This window comes from Misgurnus anguillicaudatus, chromosome 10 (genome assembly GCF_027580225.2).
Source record: "Misgurnus anguillicaudatus chromosome 10, ASM2758022v2, whole genome shotgun sequence".
Lineage (NCBI taxonomy): Eukaryota > Metazoa > Chordata > Actinopteri > Cypriniformes > Cobitidae > Misgurnus > Misgurnus anguillicaudatus.
Window position 1 is genome coordinate 20,542,586 of NC_073346.2, and position 21,378 is coordinate 20,563,963.

A 21,378-nucleotide genomic window follows, 5' to 3' on the forward strand; every position below is an offset into this window, starting at 1 on the left:
TTTTGCTCTCTCTCTCGCTCTTTCCCTCTCATCCCATTCTGTCTTTGGTAACCTTCTCCATCTCTCCCTCAGCCCCTCCTCTCCATCTTTCTCTGTCAAAACGTTTCAAATTCAAATTCAGACTGTTTTTTCCTCAGCTGAAAGAGCATGAAAGAGTGTTGGTGCTTGGCAGCCCCGGGTTTTGTGATGCGGTGGCCAGGCAGAGAGCCGGAGGAGAGCCAAAGCACCTCTGAACATGCTCAGGTCACAAAGGCCCCAACCGCACAAAGGAGCAGAACTTGTTCTATACAAAAAGCAGCATCCACACACCGCATTAGGCACGTATGTAACAAAAGACTCAAAACAAACCAACACCAAACCCGAGAACCCCGAACACATTAGACACACAAAAGAAAATGAAAACAATTATTAAATAATTACTATAAACTATGCTCCCCAACTCATTTTAAAAATGAACAATTATGTAATTATTTCAACAAAAGAAAATAAATGAAGGCAGAATACTAAAGAAGGGTATTATCCTCCAGAATCCACTGACTTAATAATTCACAAAAAAATCTAAATCTATATTTACTCAAATCTATTTACTCCATGGAACAAAAATGCTCATGTAAATGAGCATTTTAAAACAGGATCTTATGTTAATGTTTAGTAATTTCACTTTAAATGGCAATAAGAAAGTTATAAGTCAGAAGCTGCGTTTACATGGACAATTGTAATCGTTTAAATGTTCAATCTGAATAAAAGTGCTCCATATAAATGCCTCAATCGGAATAAAGAGAGCCATGTCGATTAAAAATCTAATCAGCTTGAGAGGGGTGGTTTATACCTTTTGTAATCCGCTCAAAAGGACATGTAAACACTTAATCGGATTGATAGTGCTGGGTACACACCAAAAGATTTTTTACATCTTATAAGATTTTAAAAATGTGATAGACCACAAACATGAGGATAAAAAATCCTAGATTTAACCGTTTTGCTCCTATAGTGTGTGGTGTGCCATGTGTCAAAGACAGCACACCACACACAAACAAACAGATTTTTAACCAGAGTCTCGACTGTGAACACAGGAAATCCCACAAAATCTCACGAGTCTTCGGAATAAGCATGGCGGACGATATGCAGCAAGATATTTCAATGATAGTGCTTGGAATCATTTTTACAAGACACGTTGTATAAACATTCGTACTGTTGCCACAAATCAATAAGCTGATCCTCCATCTCTGCTGTCCACATCAACTTCACTTCGACCGTTTCTCAATCCGAAGGCTGTAGCCTGCGGAGGTCGCATATGCAGGCTGCATACGTCATGAAACCTGGTTTATTCAAGTTAACTGAGCATTACATTCGCAAGTCATAAGTATATTACAACAATATACGATAAACTAGGAATAATAAGCCCTTTTCACACAGTAATTCCGGAAAATACACGTAAAACGTGTCTGGGTATTTTGCGGGATTAGTTTGATTTTGGTTTGTTCACACAGACAGTCTTTTTCCGGAATCTGTGTGAGCGTTCAGACACATCCCGGATAATTCCCGTATAGACACGTGAGGGTGTGACGTATAATGTACGAGTATTTGACGAGCTCCCTGATTTCTGCTTTGATACAGTTTTCAGACATTTCTCATCGTGATTGTTTATATGCATTTAAAACCCGCATTTTGAGGAGCTGAACGATATTATCTTGTTGGCATGACGTGCGGGTATTTTCGTTTATTATAGCTCAAATGAGCACGTGACGCGATATTCTTTTATGCTGCTGAATGATCTCCGTTTCAACACAGTAAGTAATAAGCTAACTTACATGATATCTGCTTCAGTCCAGTTTGCTGCTATTTCTCGTCGTGAATGTTGTAAATCCCTCATTTTAAAGAGTTGAACCAACTTCATGTTGCCATGACACGCGCGTCCTCACTACGGCACGTGCGTCATTGTTTATGCGTCTCATATATCATTTCCTGATAACTGCTTCAATCTAGTTTGCAACATTCCTCGTGGTGAATGTTTATATGCACGTTATCTCTCGTTGTAAGGAGCTGAACCATAACTTGCGTTGTGATGATGACGCGCGCGTCCTCACTTCGACACGCCCTTTATGGCATTGTTGCGGCTTCTGTTCACACAGAGGGTTACCCGTGTATCTGACTAGGTCCTCTTTCCGGCAACGATCCCAGAAGATTAACGGAACGAGTTTTTGTTCACACAGACCCTTGTCTGGCAATTTTACGGGTATTTTCTGGGACCAGAGGTCTGTGTGAATGAGGTTTAGTCAATTTTATAACTGTTAATATTCTGAAATAAGTCTTGATGATGCATTTGCAGCCTGGAAATGCGACCTAGGAATTGAGAAGCGGCCTTTGTGCTGCGCCATGACTGCTTCCGTCTTCCCTCATCTCGCTTTCTGATTGGATATGGTTTTATTTCACGTGATAATCTCAATAGCGTGCTCGCGTTTGTCCTCGGGATTCCCCACACACATCAGGATTTCGAATCGTAAATATTCAACATGTCCAAGCAGGTTCAGACACTCTTAACACACCTCACACCAAGGGACAATCTGATAAAATAATCTGTAAAACCATTGCGATACTCGGGACATAGCTAGGATTGTCAGACGGGGGAAAATCGGCCCAAAATCAGCCCGATTATCTTTTGGTGTGTACCCAGCATAACTGAAACTGGGATGCTCTGTGCATGTGCAATTTTCTACTTCTTTTCTTTTTAATGGCAGTTGGCAAACCCACTTAAATGTGCATTACCGCCACCTACGGGACTGGAGTGTGGAGCATATGCGCATGGGCAGTGACAAGTTTGTTTTGTTGAAGGAAGTCACATAAAGTAACTGTGCGGTCAATTTTAAAATGTTCCTAATCTCCTTCAAATCCTCTGTAAAGTGATACGAGACTGTGTTGTCTGGTGTCCATGATTTATACTCTGATCCACAAATGTGTGTTTCGGCTCACTCTCTTGGACGGTCTCTGCAGCACCGCGTGAAGTAAAAAATGCTTTTTGGGCAAGCGTGAATGGATTTTTTTGCTGCTGTTTGATATTCAGCAAAGCACAAAGCTTCATGGGCTCATTGTTTATTAATTATGACCTAAAATAGACGCACAGCGATATTAAAGGGACATTCCACTTTTTTTGAAAATATGCTAATTTTCCAGCTCCCCTAGAGTTAAACATTTTATTTTTACAGTTTTGGAATCCATTCAGCTTGGTTACTTTCAATAGCAGTGGACTATTTTCAGGCAGTGCGTAATATCACGTCTCCTGCTGCAGCAATGTTATGTCTTCTATGCACTTAGAGGACTTTGCTGAAAAATCAATGTAGTGTTTAATGGATTCTGACAACAAACCGGTATTTCTGAATGGCCTGAGGCCAGAATTAAGTGGATTTGAACCTCAAGTATTTGATGAACGTATAGTACATGTAGCGAGCATTTAGTAAATCTTATTTTTGATTCTTTGTTCTTTTTCTATAAATCACGAAAATCTGGACAGCAAACTATGCAGAACTTGTGACTCATTATACAGTGAAATAAACACTGTTTGTAAAGACTAATAAAGGTTATAAAGAATATACATTTGTAATGTAATTTTATTTACTTAAGTAAGGAGGACTAAATGTAATGTAATACTTTTAATTGTCCCCACGTTTAGATATTGTATCACAAATTAGTTACATAGAAACCTAAAGGTCTCTAAGTAGGGCTATATCGCTGAGAAGCAGCTGGCTGTAGCAAAGCAGTAGCGCCACTGCTAGCTGTCTGTAAACAGGAGGATGCACTTCAACTACAAAACTCCTTACACAATACTGAACAGCAGAAGAGCCGTGGTTAAGGCGGGGCCAGGCTGGGTTCAAGGAGGACACATGTTGTGTAGCCATGTCTTCTCTCATGCACCATGCAGTGAACGAATTATCCACTTAATTTAGGATTACAGACAAGCAGCTATAGCAAGAACAATAAGACAGACCGGCATTGTCCTTTCAGATAACATTACAAAAACCGTAGGGAGGCCCATCTTCAATGCATGTACAGCTGTCACCTCATACTTACATGCAGAGATGTTAAAAGGATTTGACAAGTAGAGGACACATTCATGCATCGGTATTGATTGTCCCCCAAGAAGTGGGCGGGGACAAACTGAAATAACGACTACTATACACAAGCGCTCCGCTCAGGCAGATTTCTGCATTATAATTTTATTTTAATTTTAGAATAAATTTGCTTCCAGGGTCCACAATAACGGCGGCATGGCTAAGAAACGATACGGGAGCCTCTGCAGGAAATTTGTTCTGGGTGTTCTAGATACTAACAGCCTAACCTGCTTGCTCAATAAGAGCCAGTCATCATTAGGCCTTTTGATCATGCTTTGCTTTCACGAAGGGAGGACAAATCTGTTTAATAACCAGAGAATCGTGAGCTGCCGGTTTAAGTGACTAAAGCGGTTATTGTGAGGCGTTTATCAAAATAACACGCCCATACCTGTACAAAAAAACACAAGCTGTATGCTACACGTACACATGCGGCATTGCCAAAATGCTGCTTTGCCAAAAGATACCAGCATTTCAATCAACTATAGACCTGTGTGTGGGTATCTGTTAATCAACCCGAAACACCGCACACACACAATGCACACAACTTACCCACACCCAAAATGTGAATAATCAAAACACATACACACAGTCAGAAAAAATATCCAAATACCTCAGCTGTCACTGGGGAGATACACTTTCAAAAAGTACAGCGTTGAACCAAAATAGTTCATATTAGTACCTCAGAGGTACCAAATCTCCTTATTGAACATATTAGGACATTTTTAAAGAGTACTGCCCCCAGTGACAGCTGGGATACATATGTATACCATTTTTTTCTAACAGTGCACAAAGTTCACACCTTTGTGCTGTAAAAATGAATGCGAAACTAAAAACAGGTCACATACATACACTAATGCACATTCTGTATCTATCTCCTACAATTACTATTCAAATAAATGAACTAAAACCACACATACGTAACCACACATTATTTATTGAAGGCTGGCATAAATATTTTTGGGAAGCTGTCCTGCGGTGTAATATACAGGTATGAACAGAGCTCCAGACTGCCAGCAAATGGTGGCATTTTGCCACCAAAATTTGAGAGTGTGCCACTGAATTTTACATCCAGTTGCACATGTGAGACCAGTAAATTTGACCTTTTTTTGTAATGTGACACTGAATTTAAAACAGCACATTGTACTTTCTGCATCTATCATCAAAGTATTTATAAGTAATACAGAAATGTAAATATTTGGTAAGCATGTTGATTTACGGTATGTGCCCCTAAATTTTCTGGTTGCGCCCCTAAAATTTTCAGTTTGGTCCACTGTGCTCCTAGTGAAAAAAGTTAGTCTGGAGCCTGGAATGTACTACAGTACAGCTAAAACACTTTTAAACTGCAGCTCGATCATTAATTTTATAATTATAATGCATGCAGCTTTTATGATATCATATTAATTGAGAAGCCACATGAAACCCCATTTTTTAGATTTATGTGTAACACCACAGGACAACTTAAAAATGAACTAAAAGGGAAAATGTTGATTTAAAGAGATAGTTTACCCCAAAAAAATCTGTCATCATTTTCTCACCTTCAGTATAAATTTCTTTGTTCTGATCAACATGGAGGAAGATATTTTGTAACTAAACTGTTCATGAGCTCCCATTCACTTCCATAGTATTCTTTTTTTCTACTATGGAAGTTGGGGCTCATGATCGATTTGGTTACAAACATTCCTGAAAATATCTTCATTCGTGTTCATCAGAACAAAGAAATTTATACAACATGAGAGTGAGAAAATTATGAGAGGTTTTCCCTATAAAAAGTTTTTAACTTAAAAACTTAAAATATATAGACTTTTTCCTAGACCTCGCACAGACATATTAGGCATTAACTACTCATACACCCGCTAGCTAAAGAGAAAACATTTTCCTAAATGTAAACATATCAACAGAAATGATGCACACACAAACCTGACAATATGGTAATTTTATGATACATGCTATTCCCCAAATGTCTTCCCTTTAGGGTAAGTAAGCATGACGAGGGTGTTTCTCTCCACTACTGCACAGTGACAGTGATAGTAATACCCGCTGACATCTCTTCCTCTCCTCCTCTCACCTCAGCTCTTTTTCCCCAGAGGGGCTCCCCTGCCAATTCACTGTTGATTCTTTCCCTGCCATTCCTTCATAATGCGTTTTCCTTCTTTCTGCACATTCAGTATGGGCATAATGTCTTTTCCTCCTCTGGAAGGAAGGAAGGAAGGTCGAGGGTAGGCAGGGAAAAGTGTAAAAAACAGGAAGAATAGATTACAGAGTAGAACAGGAGTTAAATCTGTGCAGGTCTGGGTAATGTATAGCTCATACAATCATAACTTGATATTTTCCAGATTTTTGATGACATAACATTGATGCATTTCCTCTAAAACTCCTTGATGACCTTTTTCAATAAGAGGAATCATCATTTATAAATCTAATGCTGTTTTTGCAGCTGAAGTTATCTCTTTTAATGCTCTCATAGAGTCATGGGTCAGGAAGCGGACACCAACTGATTTGTTGGCACATCTTTTGGAAATAACCAAATAATTTTAAAGTTTCCCGATTTAAAGTTGCAATATTTACAGCGTTGCTTAATTTTATATTGCTTGTGAATATTAAGCACATCGCTAAGCCTGTTTCCATAAGGCAAAATTCACTGAATGCTTCATGGTGATACACAAATCAGAAAAGCAAATGGGTACTTTCAACTGCGGATAAGAATACAAAGCGGTCTGACAAGAAGATAAGAGACAGAACCACAAATCAAAACACACCCACTAGACTCTCTCTCTCTCTCTCTCACACACACATAAGGTGTATTGCCAACAAAAACATAGCAAAACACTAAGTGCACATAAGGTATTTTATAAGCCATATTCCTATAAGGTTATGCCCCTTAAATCAATATAAAAAGGTGAATGCCCACTAATTTTGTTCATAAACAACTCAAAGAGATGTTACGGTGAGGTCAAAGATCACATGGATTAGAAATGGAGTTTATTTGTTCGATTCCTGACTGGTTTACAGAGTACACTGTGCCACACGGCAATAACTATTGATGGAACAGTACAAGCTAATGAAACAGTAATATAATTTGGTCTTTGCTAATAAGTAACTAGGCCAATTTGAAATTAGACTAGTAGTATATGATTAACTTTTTATTGCTTAGCGATCAACAGGCTACTTCACAGAAGTTTGTACATGCCTCGTGCAATATTATGAATGTTTTCGGTTTTTAATTTTGAACTGAAATGAGAAATAAATGATTTTGAAGAGCTAAGATATTTTGTTAGAAAAAAAGATTATTGTATTTTAATATCTGTATTAGTCACTTTATTAGATAAAAGTATTAGTGACTGCAAAAAATAAAATAAAAGGTGGAATTCAGTGGAAAACAGGAAATGGCAATGAGTTACTTATAGTTAAGGAATATGAGAAAAGGAAAGAGTGTTTGGAATTTCAGAGACATCACAGGCAGGCACAGCAGGTCTATATAAGTCCAAAATGCAACAGTGGATAAAGCCTGGACACTTCTAACTCTCTCTGTCTCACAGATAATACATGCCCATTAGCAGAAAAAGGAGGACACCAATCACGATCAAAGTCTGACAGATACAAAGAGAAAGAGCATTCTTTACATCCTGACACAGGAAAGGAAGCTAAATGTATGTGCACATCCATATGTTTGTGTGCAATGTGTTTCCCTAGGGAAAGTAGCATTTTCTTATACACAATTGTGCGTGTGTAATATTGAAAGCCAAAACAATAAGATTTCCGGTCTGCATTTGATCCCTCAAACAGGCAATGCTAGAAATGCAATATCTCCCAGCCAGGCTAATACGATTTCACAAACACAGTAAAACCCCCATATCCTTCAATAATTCGATTTTCCCATCGAAGTGTTGACACGTAGTATCAAGTTGGAGATGTTTTCAAGAGGGCACCCTAAGGTTAAGTTCAGTAAAAAACAAAAAGAAAAAGACGGTTATCATGAATCTTTAGCTGTGGTCGCATCCACAGTGCACAGCGAACAACTCAGCTGCTTTTCTAGTCTAAAAGATTACTCTTATGTGTGAACTAACCCCTCTAATTTTTTGAAATAATTGTTTGTTTGTTTGTTTGTTTTTAACACAATTCCAGCATCTATGGTTATATATTCATGGCAAGAACTGTAACAAAAGTGCCAATCTCAGTGGTCAGCCAATTCAGAGACACGGATACAGAAAAAAATATAAAATGTATTTATTAGGTGTTTTATATTAGGTGTTATTTAGCTTTCGAGTGTGTTTGTTACCCTTTTAAAACTTATCACCATTTACGATCGCTGGGTTTAGAAAGTAAGTATTCCTTGTAAAGATGATTTGAAACAAGATTTATTGTCAAAGTTGCCTCAGTACAAATTAGGGGTGGCACGGTTCACAAAACCCTCGGTTCGGTTCGTATCACGGTTCTATGTTCACGGTTCTCGGTTCAGTACGGTTCTTGTTGTTATTTTTTCTTTTAATTTTTAACACTCCAGAAATGTATTATCTTATTAATGTATTAATTATCCATAATTTAGGATACAGTAATAAAAAAGTTATATCATGTAATCATGCACAAACTGAATTTGACTTTAAGCACATTATTGGGAACATCCCTGAGGAAAGCCAGGTGAGATTTTGATACAGCAAGAGGGAAGACATTGATGATTTCAACATGCTTTTCATTTATTTGGCAAAAAAGAGAATGTGTATTGCCATCTACATGAACTTATGTGCCTTTTTAGCACAAAAAGATAACTTGCATTTATCAAAATCCCAACATCAGTGTAGCTCTAAGATTTATCACTGAGAGGCTGCTTTTTTACTGCAGAGAGTATATGTGGACGAGAGAGAAACATAACGTTTACACCTGTAATATTTAAATCCGTCTCTTTTGTCCACTTTTGACTACTTCTGTCCTGATTACTTTAAGGGGCAGTTTATGAAATAAGATCGCGCAACTTTCACGCGGTAGCAAAATGAAACTACGCGGAAATCAGCCGCTTTCGTTTCATCAATGAAAGGCTAAAAATAGCGCTGAATACGAAAAGACGTAAAACAGTGTTCATTACCTCAGATTAGATAAATGGGCGGAGAGAAGGCTGTCGTCGCGTGTGGCTGTTTTGAACACATTCAACCCATAGCCTGCAGTTATATCTATATCATCATAGGTAACATGAAATAAAAAATGTTTCCACACACCAAACTTATACGATGCTGGGGCATCCTCCAACTCCGGGCAGACTTCCATTTCTCTCCCTCTTGCCATTTCCACACGTAACATGACCGGCAGCACTCACTCTCCACAGCAGTCACCTCTTCTTTCGCGCTATTCGCGAAAGGGAAACACGCTATCTGGGGTCACATACAGGGCATGAGGTTACGCATGCCATGAACCGTTGAACCGTACGGCACACACGCGCTCAGAACCGAGACAAGCGAACCGAACGGTTCGGATTTTTTTTCATGAACCGTGCCACCCCTAGTACAAATACATTTTAATAAAAAAAATTATCTTCATGTTTATTTACAGCTTATTTCAATAGAGACAGTTATATTCAATGCTGTATACTGTGCATAAAATATATACATTAAGGGAATCCCTCACAAAAGGTTGATCATAGAGTATTTGGGAGTCTGTCATCTTACAAAGTTTGAAAACCAGTGACACAGAATTGCAAACATAAATGATAATTTTAAACAAACATTCCCTAAACTTTCCCCCCACCCACCACTGGTCAGACAAACATAGGTCAGACAGCTACACCCTTAAAGGGACACTGGCGGTAGGCTACCACTTTTAGCATAGATTAGCACAATCTATTGAGTCTGATTAGGCCATAAGCAATGCGCTCATAAATGACCAAAGAGTTCCGATATTATATTAATGATATTACGCAGTGGCCGAAAATAGTCCCCTACTATTAAAAGTTACTAAATGGACTATTTTCGGGCGGTACGTAATATCATTGCACCTGCTGCAGCCATGGTAGGGTAGCAACGTCCTTGATTATTACACCGGAATGAGAGTATAGTTCCTAGCCGTATGAGCTTAGAAAATCGCAACTTTTCGCAAAATTTTCCGTCAGTCTTAGTTCACGATGTTACTACAGAAGAGTCAAGTTTTAAATAAGAAAAATATCAAAATGCTGTGGTCATTTTTGAGCGCAATGCTAATGGTCAAATCAGATTCAATGGATTATGCTAAGCTATTCTAAAAGTGGTACCGCCAGACCTGGAGATCGGCTAAATGGATTCCAAAATGGTAAAAATCAAATGTTTCAATCTAGGGGTGCTGGAAAATGAGCCTATTTTCAAAAAAATTGGAGTGTCCCTTTAATTCACACAACTGGACTAACCGTAACTGTGTTGGGTGGATCCGTATACTGACTGTCACCGACACTTTCTATTATTTTGGGAAATAAACCTACAAATGACTTACTTAGAGCGGTCACTCACTGCATATTAAACTGGGTTAGTAGCATCGAAGAAACTATACAATTCATCTTTAAAACATTTATTTTCACCCAACAGACACTTTTAAGGTCACTGGCCAGTATGTTGACTCTGTCTCTAATAATGCAATAGTTTATGCATGTACAAGCAGCCATGCAAAGGACAGGAAACTGGTAGGTGATATTGATGCGGTCACGCTGAGAGAAGCGCTACTGGTCAATGTGTAGGTGTGAGATAATGGAGTGAACATGCCGATAACATCTGTACGGTGGATATTAGCCAAATATCCAGGCAAGGCAGAAAATATACAAAGTCTCTTTTCGCAGTGTGCAGCGGCACGGTTGGAAAGCGGCACATATGCAATCACACAGACAAATCTGAGCCACACATAATCACTAAATTACAATATTAAACCGGTAATGGAATATGACTTTCTCCCAGGTAGACTGAAAGGTTATCCTTGCCAGGTATGGCCAGCGCTCAAGACCAGTTTTAGAAGATTACATCCATTTTCCCTCAATCCATCAGCTTTGCAAATCAACTCTGGTTTCTTCAAAGCAGTTGATTGGGCCTCAGCGATTTGGGAACCTGCCATGTGACACAGACCAGGCTGTAAAGTCCCTCTATGAGCCTCCAAAATCTCTTCGTGCCCAGTGGGCCAGGTGGCCTTTACAGTACACACTGATAGGAGACTCACAGAAAGATGCCGATTTATGAACCGAGCAATTTCATTTTTCAATCGCATACATAAAGACAAGAAGGATAAACGGAAATGTGCCTTCGAAAAGACCAACATGTAAATTACTCATGAAGAGAACCATGAAAACCGACTATGAGGTCGAGCTGTAGTACTGTAGGTGTTTTGATAAGAGTATGTTTCTTGGAACATGTTTGATCATTACAAAGCGGGAAAAAAGTGCGATAAGGACATAACTGTGCTTGGCGAGTACAAGGTTGAGGAATATTTCCTGTTTTCCCAACATTTTCATTTGATTAATAACCCTATGAACCTACATTTTCTGGAAACAACTGTTTATGACAATTCACAGCAGATTACTGAACGTTACAGGCGGACACTGGGAAGGGCAGGCGAAAACAAAGTAAATATAGCTCCAGTTATATGGATAATTACACAATACAGTATGATGCATTAAGCCGTACAGTCAACCACATAATAACCAGCGTGTGTGACAGAAAGCAGCAGGGAGTTCGCTCTTTACGTCCTACAAAACACAAGCTACAATGCGATTATTTCTGAGTAGCTTTGCTGATTACAGTTCACAGGTTCTTGAAATTAATGACTTATAGAAGTAGCAGAGAGATTATTTGAGAATTATGGAAGTCCTTGCAAAATATGACATGTGCAGCCCTGATTGACAAAATTACAGTTGAGCTTCAAGAATAAATTTAAATTTGCATGAGCATGGGTGCGTCCATCCCCCTACCCCCACCTCCATGCTGAGATCCAGCCCTGTCCATCACAACTGAATGTAAATTGTATTTGGAGTCCATTTGTGGGTGTGATGCACTTGTATGCATGCATTAACAAGTATGCATGTACACGTATGCCAAAACAAAAATTGGAATTATTAATTTCCAAATGAGCAATAAAAAAATTATTTGTTCTTTTGAAAAATACAGAGGTGGGAGGTGTTGAGAAAGAGGCTTGTGGTATTTCCACACCACAGTATCAGAAATGTGTCCAAACTTGTTGAGTAAGTGACTCACACAAAAGAGGGCCACACAAACGCAGATTTGAACTTGTAAAATCACGAATATGTTTAACAAAATCACTGCCTTTTAAGCATATGTTCGGTTGAAAGTCCACACACGGCTGTTGCATCAGATTTTAAACTTATTGGTTAAGAATGTGAGAAACATGAGGAAATAAAGGGGCAAGCTGAGAGAGAGCAAGCGTGGGAGATAAGAAAGAAAAACATGTTTTGTGCTTTATCCACCTGGCAGACCATGTGAAACATCAACTGATAAATGAAAAGTAACATAGCTGTTCACGGTTCAGTTGCAACCGAAGAGGCAGGATTAGATTAAGGAGGAGTAAAAATGACATATCACATTCACACACTAGATACCCTGGTGGATAGACCTAGGAGAGTCTTTCCCCCACACTTTACAAATAATTGATGCCATAAAACATGAAAAGCTAAACATGACTACCCTGCAGCGATCATGGATACAGAATTCAGCCACATTAATCTGGTTATATTGTAGTGCTCTGTGTAAACAAAAAAATCCATGTTTGCGCAACATGGTGATTGTTTGCAGGTTAGCACTACTGAACAGGTTTGTGTTTGGGAGTTTAGCGTACAGATATCCTTACCTGTGCACACCAGCGTATATTGGTGTTAAAGAGCACTAATTATCCGGTTCACATTTCCTTTGGTGTGTAAGTGTGTGTATTAGGACATGTTAACGATGTACTAAATGACGCAAGTTATCGTTTCCAACTTAAATCTCTTTACTTGGACTACAACAGATACACGGATTGTAGGCAACACTTTGCTTACTCCACCTGTTAGCGTGGACACAATGGTCATTATCATATTGCTGTCTGCTTCTGACTCACAACCTGGAAGTAGTCATATTTAAAAGAATTTAAAGAATTTACTACGGAGTCTGACTAAACCATGATTCAAATGGAGGTTTAGTGCAGTGCAGAGGAGCGCTTGTTGTTTGTTGTTTCTACGATCACAAATGCAGATATGATTTAAAAGGAAAACACCACAGTTTGAGTTTTTCACTATTTTATTATGTTCTTACCTCAACTTAGACGAATTAATACATACCTATCTTTTTTCAATACGTGCACTTCATATTTGCACAGCGCGTCGTGAATGTGTTAGCATTTAGCCTAGGCCCATTCATTCCTTATAGCCAAACAGGGGTGATTTTTATCCGCTTAAAAAAAGCCACGTTTTATTTTGTGTAATTACTCATGTAACAGTCTTTAAATAGGGAAAATATGGAAGTGTTTGGTGGCTTCTAAATTCATCCCTGTTTGGATCCTAAGGAATGAATGAGGCTAGGCTAAATGCTAATACATTCACAATACACTGTGCAAATATGAAGTGCACACATTGAAAAAAGATAGGTATGTATTAATCCATCTATGTTGAGGTAAGAACATAGTAAAATATTGATAAACTGTGGTGTGTTTCTTTAGTATCCTTAACTTACCCATCTGTTACGTTCTGTCCAAGCCATGCTGGTAAAGTTGGTTGATGAGCTTGGTCATCTGGATTTTTCTAGATCAGATTCGGCTCGTACTGATAAGGTAGTAAAGATAATATTAACTCCTGTCAGTATTGCATTGGAAGCTAATCTTCCAAACATGGTAAGGAGCGTCACATTTTGGCTGACATCAGAGGTATTCTGGCCAATTACAACGTACTGGTTAGCTAGCCAATCGGAGGACACTGCGCTTTTCAGACCAATGAGCTTTGTACAAAATCAACGCTTTTCAGGGAGGCGGGCATAGAGGAGCAAAAATAATGTACGGTACAAAAAAACACGCAAACTCATTCTATTACACCAAATACAAACAATAAAGTTGTTTTAAGCAATGTAATACAGTAGGTGCTCAATGTTGGTTACAATGTAATACCAACATGAATCTCACAGGAACACGTGACTATTTTTTAAGGTGCTGATTTCGTATGATTTCGTACAATGTAAATCATACAAAGACCAATGATTATTAAAAAATGGAAGCATGAAGGTAAACCCCTAAACACAACCATCACTTAAAGGCAGGATAGGCAGGAATTATCTAAAAATCTTTTTTACAAATTTGTTCAAACTCTCTTTATATACCAATACATAAGTAAAATGCAAGCACTCCGAAAAAGAGAGTACAAAAATCGAGTGTCTGTAGACCTCCCACGACTGTTTTAACTCCACCCCCTCCCTTCTGGGTTTCTTCTAAAGCCACGCCCCAAAACACATGAACGCGCGATGCTGACCGGCTCTGCTGGGAGAAGCATTTTACCTCAGACGAGCGGAGAGGAAGGAGCGCAGTGCATGTAGTAACATCATGTCACAATCACATGTAATAATACATCTAACTTTATTACTATAAATATAAACAAATAGGATGGCTTTTAGTTCTCACTATCAAGCTAGCATATCGATACTGGTAAAGTTAAAAATTTTGTTTGATTCGGTAACAAACGAGCTAGTTATATTTATAAGACAAAGCTAAAAACAGATTGCATTGATACAAGTATTTTTATTACCATCAGTTACACTGTAATGAAGGTGAATTTCATGGAAGATTCATAAAATATACAGTGTTTTGCATGTAAGAGTTTCCGTGATAAAAGCATTGTTGACTCTGATGAGTACTACACTACGGAGACAATACCGCTACCGCATAGTCGACTCGAGGAAAAGCCATGCGATATTTACTCTCGTTTGATTTCTTCATTTATTCCTTTTTTTGCCTCGTTTGCCTTTGCTGACTGGATATGCAGGTACTGTGAGTTCTGAATGCTCTTTCTCTGCCGTACTTTTGCTCTTCCTAGAGTGCCTCGTGCACGTTCAAATCAATCGGGTGTGCGCATGTGTGGGCAGATCCCGTAGCAACAGGGGTGGTGCCATGGTCGCGAGAGAGAGTGATAGTCGGGCAAGCCAATCATTTGTTTCGTCCCGAATGGAAAGATTAGCTGTGTTTAAAACAGTCGTGAGAGGTCTACAGACACTCCAGTTTTGTACTCTCTTTTTCGGAGTACTTACATTTTAGTTGTGTATTGGTATATAAAGACAGTTTAAACAAATTTGTAAAAAAAAGTTTTTTTAGATAATTCCTGCCTATCCTGCCTTTAATAATATATAAAAAAATACAAATCACATTTGTATTCATCAAAGTAAGCCACCAATAGTTTTAACGATTTCCATGAAAATTTTATGTTATTACATCACATCACCACTAAAACCAAACATGATCATACAACTTTGACCCAAAGTGTTGCTTTAAATGTATACCAGATAAAGGAAGCAAACCATTACCCATAAAATATATCTAGGTAACCTTTAAAAACCTGACTAACTCTTTCTCAGTGGAGAACCTAATGAGCTATGAATAAAACAAATTTTAACAATTTGTTTATGCGCAAGCCAAACCAACACTCAAAGGCCTGTTTCTAAGTACTTTTGGGCCTTATTCAGAGTACAAGTCGTACCAGGAGGGGCAGATAACTGCTGGCCCTGGAGGCTCCTTAAAATCAGCCAATCCAGGCTAACGTAACACCTGGAGTGGCAGGTGAGCGAACCATCAGTCTAACAAATGATGCCAATTAAAATCATTATACAGCAAGTCAGAGGACAGCTCTGCTGCACTACAGGAAGACAGCTGATAGGCACGCACCATTAACAGTGATTTATTCTTACCTTTAACATTAACTGATCAAACCTGGAGAACCTGTTCACTGGACTGTAAAGATCAGGAAGGCAAAGGATTTTACAACATGTACTTAATTTCCTCTCCATCGGATGCAAAAGCCCTTCATCTGACCCTGCTTCCCAATTAATGATGTTGGAAACCAGATGCAAATAAGATACGGTTGGTAATTGGCACACTGGTTGTTGTGTTTATATTTATAAATGGGGGCAAACACTTTTATCCAAAACGACTTACAATGCATTCCTTCAAGCAATAAAATATATCTCAGTATGTGTGGATCGAACACATGAACTTTGCGTTGCAAACGCAATGATCTACCAGTAAAACAGCAGGACCACCTGCAGCTACAGCCTGTGAGTAGCCTGCATTTCACAATGTAACCACATTAGGGATAAATACGTGAAAGTTTGGGAGTGTGTTACAATGGAAGTGCTTCAAATGCAAACCCGTTTATAAGTACAGGTGTGTTTTCAGGCTTCAGACAAGAAGAGACAAGAGATCCAGGAGCGCTTTGTGCTTACTCACAGTCTCACACACATTTCAAATATCCGCAGTAGTGGGCTGAGCTCCTGCTGTGCCCACTGAAGCGCAGAAAGCGCTGAATTTTACGCACAAGCAACGCGCAGCTCAGCAGGCGTACTTATGTCCAACAGGGTTTATAAATTGATCTTACCTCGTATTTGTAGAGTTCCAGTATACAACGTGTCTCTTTGCTGTAGCCGAATAAACGTGTATAAACAGCGCCAGAAGTCTCACCAGAGCGCAAAATACAGAGGACCTTGGCACAGTCATGACTGAAGTAGACCAAGCCCTTATACAAAAAGGCTCAGAGTTCAAAAAGTTGAGTAATATCCAGCAAAGCAACTTTCATGGATTTGAGAGGAAATAAAACTCACTTCGGTATTCCACTTAGGGGACTCCGAGCGTTTATAATAAAGAACAGAAACATGTTCTAGTTACCAAAATGCAACAGGTTGTATGTTGCATGTTATAGTGTATATTAAAGTTACATAACATACGTGTTTAAGTGAGGAAAAAGTTCCTTATAATGTCAAATTCTTGCGATTCCTTGAATTCCAGAGACATGAAGTTTAGTATTTCCTTGTGAAGGAAAGTATTCCACTTTACGCTCATCCAAAGAAAAACTTCTTCATCTTCAAATATAATCCCAACATTGATTCATGAGGCGCGCGTGTGACAATCCTCCAGACCTTTAAACAATGGGAATGTAAGCATTTGTGGTCGCAGGACGCTCTCAATCACGGCCGTTGAAAGTTGACAGTGATTAGGAGTGACTTGAACGCGACGCTGGGCGGGACGCAGAGCCCAAGGGCGTGACTGTTGAAACTTTGGACCAATCAGTGAATATCAGGGGGCGGGATTAACATTCCATAGCGTTTAAAGGTGTGCTTCCCGCTGGACTGACAGCTTGAATATGGGATAAAAGTCTTTTAAGTTTCTTCCACGTGAACGTTTGGACGTTTTTCATCGTTTGCCTTCACTGTAGAAAATTTAATAATTGACTTCAGTTAAAGGAATAGTTCACTTTAAAATGAAAATTTTGTCATCATTTACTCATCCTCATGTTGTTCTAAATCTGTATAATTCTTTTTCCTGATGAACACAAAAAATATATTTTGATAAATGATAGTAAAAACACAGCAGTAAGTGACCATAGACTTCCATAGTAGGAAAAAAATATTTTGGAAGTATTGTGATAAATGACTAAGAAAATATTTTAATAAATGATGGTAAGCACACAGTTGACGGTACCCATTAATTCCATCATATTTTTTTATTCCTACTATGGAAGTCTATGGTCACTTACTGCTGTGTGTTTACCATAATTTCTCAAAATATCTTTTGTGTTCATCAGAAAAAAGAAATTCATAAAGGTTTAGAACAACATGAGGACGAGTAAATTATGACAGAATTTTAATTTTAAAGTGAACTATCCCTTTAATTTACATTTTTAATTTTAACCAAATTGGCCAAGTCATTTTAACTTATATTTAAATTATATTTTACTAAAAAATCGCTTTGAATTTTGTATAATATTACATTATATTTATAGGTTTAAAACACATTAAACTTATGTTGCCATGTGTTACTCATAATATTTAATATTAATAATAATATATTTAATATATGAGTATATTTCTATTGGTATTGTTAATAATAATATCAGTGTGAAAATGCATTGGCTTTCGGTTTAATTTAGGTTAGCGTTGATCAACCAATGATGTTTGATTAACTAGAATAACTGGTTGTAAAACCTTTTCTAAGCAGGCTAATGCAAATGAATATAACACATTTAACAAAACACCATTGACAGATAAATCTCTGCTGTGAATACACACTGTAATTTTCCTCTGTACAATCTGGCTATTTATGGTTAAAGAAAAGTGACCTGTGTGCCCGGGAATGCATTAAGTGTGTTAACATGCTTTGTCCTTTTCAATACACTTTTGTATATTTCCGCATGCTTTCAACGTGCTTATTTATTTGTGTATTATACCTATTGTTTCTTTTTTTATTTCTGGCATCTCTTTCAAAGTCCTTTCCGAAGTAGACAAGGATGTGCCCTCAAATTTCCCCAAGCGAACAGTGCAGTGTGGTTTTGGGTGTGTGAGAGTTTACTGCTCGATTCACTGGGAGTTTACATGTGTTGTAGTCACATGTGTCTGTGTGATTGTGTTGAGATAGGTAAGAGAGAGACGAAATGAATTCACTTGCTGACGACAGAATTCCCGGGAGAGCACATGTTCGGGCGGTAATCACCACAGCCACCATGTGCGCGAGCAGTCGGTGGTCCCTCGTTATTATCTTTGTGTGTTAAATTACCAGTCTAACATATGAGTAATGCCAGGTAGGTAAGACCAGCAGTGCGGCAGGCCAATCACTTATACCTGCAGGTGGAGAGTGCTCACCAATGACGTCGGGAAACGCGGTGGTGGGTATATTTGGTTGCGTTAATTCTTCCAAGTCTTCCCCTCGGTGTGGCACTACCCATTAATTTGACTGTCGTCTTCTCATTAATATCACAATGATTGTGTGGCAGAGCCTTTCCCTGTGTGGTTTTTACCTCTGGAGGATTCGGAGTCCCCCGACAGCAGCACTGAAGTTCCTCGTTCTCTCTCTCTCTCTGAGGAACATGGGAGTAATTACACAAAAGGTCTCACCCACCGAGGCCTGAATTGGCCACGTTGGTTATTATCGAATTAATAAAACAGCACATGCACTGGGAAAAGGTATAGGCTATTCATGTCTGGGCCTGAGTTTTTGACCACCGATTTGTCCTGTCTCAAAATTAAAACCGAACTGTCTAATGGTGTAGCAGAGCCCTTGTGTAGGTCATATCCGCAGCGCAGCAGAGCTCTGATTTTTATAAATGAAGAGCTGGGTGCCAGTGGTCCACGTGGAGAAGGTCTGGGCTATTGTGCGGGAGTCTCAGCAGTACTGCGGTAATTAAGAATCGGGGCTAAACGAGGAACAGTCACCTTGTGCTCCTCCAGGAGCCTCTCTGAAGTGCGTTTCCTGCTCCTGTTATCAGCTGTTTTTCCCAAAACTTACATTCCCACCTCACCCTGTTCCTGTTTTTGCTTTTTTCAATTTTAGCAAGCCGAGCAAGAGGACAGACAGACTTCTCGCATTAGGAAAGCACAGGATAAGTAGGTTCTCCGAAATGACAACAGCGGGTCTTTCTCTCTCTCTATATAAATCCCTCAACCCTATCAATGTCACTTATGTCCTCCTTGCCTTCCTCATTTCTCTCTTGTTTCTCTCTCTCGCTCTATCCCTGTTGTACTCATGCTGTCAGGGGAGAGTTAATCCTGTTATCTGTACAGGCACAGACTGACAGCCTCACACACACATACACAAACACACATTTTCCCAATCCACTGTACTGTAATCAAGCAGGCTGTACACACCACTCTCCCCTCTATAATTAACTTTCCTCTCCAACCGGCATATAACACACACACACACACATGGAGAAAGGTACACATACACATAAAAATGAGCAATTAGGCTGCCCACATGCAAATTCAGAGAAAGAGACGTGTTTTTTTTTTCACTTTTTAGTGTATAAACCCTGTTACATTTCAAATTCAATCAAAAAAGTGCGATAGCAAGTACAAATAAATGAGACCCGTGATGGGATTGGTTTGCATTTTTGGTTTACCGTACTAAAGTGTGCGTCGAGTTGGCACTTACTGGAGCTGCCAAACACAATGTGACTGAAAGCACCTGTGTGTTTTATAATAGACCTGTGTTTTTGTAGGCCTACAGTGCATGTAGTCTACGTGTCGGTGCTGAGGGTGTGTTTGTGTGGGTAGGTAAGAGCATTTAATCTTTTGTTCATGTAAAAGAGGACAACAGTGTCCTTTCATTTATTGCAGAGCCAAAGACCTGCCCCAGCTACATACAAAATGCACATGCACGCAGGCGACATGTCGCTTCTTTGGGCATTCAGGTTGAGCTTTTATGCTTTTCAAACACTTTCTCTTTCTCAAACTGCCCTTCTCTCTCTCTCTCTCGCTCGCTCGCTCACTCTCTCTGAGGGGTAATTACAGTGGTGGGCTCAAGCCGAGACGGTAAACGCTTCTCTTTTCCTCTTTCGCTCCCACCAAGCAAATTATGCACTGGTTACTATAGAGACCTGTTTACAAAATGTGGTTTTTGCCTTTTTCATACCTCCCCCTCGGCTTTCATTCGCCCCCTTTTCCCTTCAATTTTCTGCTGCTCCCTCTATCCTGTTTGAAACTCAGTATGTCTTCTTATGTACCGACTGATGCCTTTATCTTTGTCTTTTATTTCTTTCTTTGCCTATTGCTTGCCGCCTCTTTTTCCGTACGCATGAAACACAAACGGAGACCCGCAACAGCATGGATTATATGAAAATGCGATTGTGTGTGATACTGAACGACTGTCTGCGTGTGACATGAATGATGAATGTCCCTTTTAATAAAGATGATGGGAAATATAAAAAAATCAGTTTTCTCACCCGTTCCTATTCGTAAGATTATTTCGGCTTTCATTCAGACTCGTGGAAGTTTATTACAGCTACGTTTATTTATTGTTGTGCTTGACATTAAAGAGAAGTAGTGTCAATGTGGTGTGACATGTCATAAATCATCTCAAAGTGTTTGAATGAAAAACTTAAAAGTTTGATATTAAATAAATTTTTCGTTTTCAGTTTTATGCCTAAATATCACTTTTATCCAAGCGTTTGATTGGCACGCACATTATCCTTGGGAATTTCACGCATGACCTTGGCATTACAAGAACACATCATGTTTTGTTCAACTCTCCCTTTCTTTCTTTGTCTTTCTTGGTTACACTTTCCCACACGCTTGTTCTTGGCAACCTCCTACTGGTACCCAGTGTATAC

The 21,378-nt window shown here is 39.0% G+C and overlaps 1 protein-coding gene across 1 annotated transcript in view; it reads right to left on the minus strand.

Moving 5' to 3' along the window:
* Positions 1-17,280, minus strand: part of efna4 (ephrin A4) — a 58,421-nt gene extending 41,141 nt beyond the window's left edge. Inside the window, exon 1 of the mRNA XM_055210682.2 lies at positions 16,657-17,280. Coding sequence (XP_055066657.2) covers positions 16,657-16,775 — 119 coding nt within the window. The 5' untranslated portion in view covers positions 16,776-17,280. The remainder of the gene's footprint in view (positions 1-16,656) is intronic.
* Positions 17,281-21,378: the final 4,098 nt, after the last annotated feature.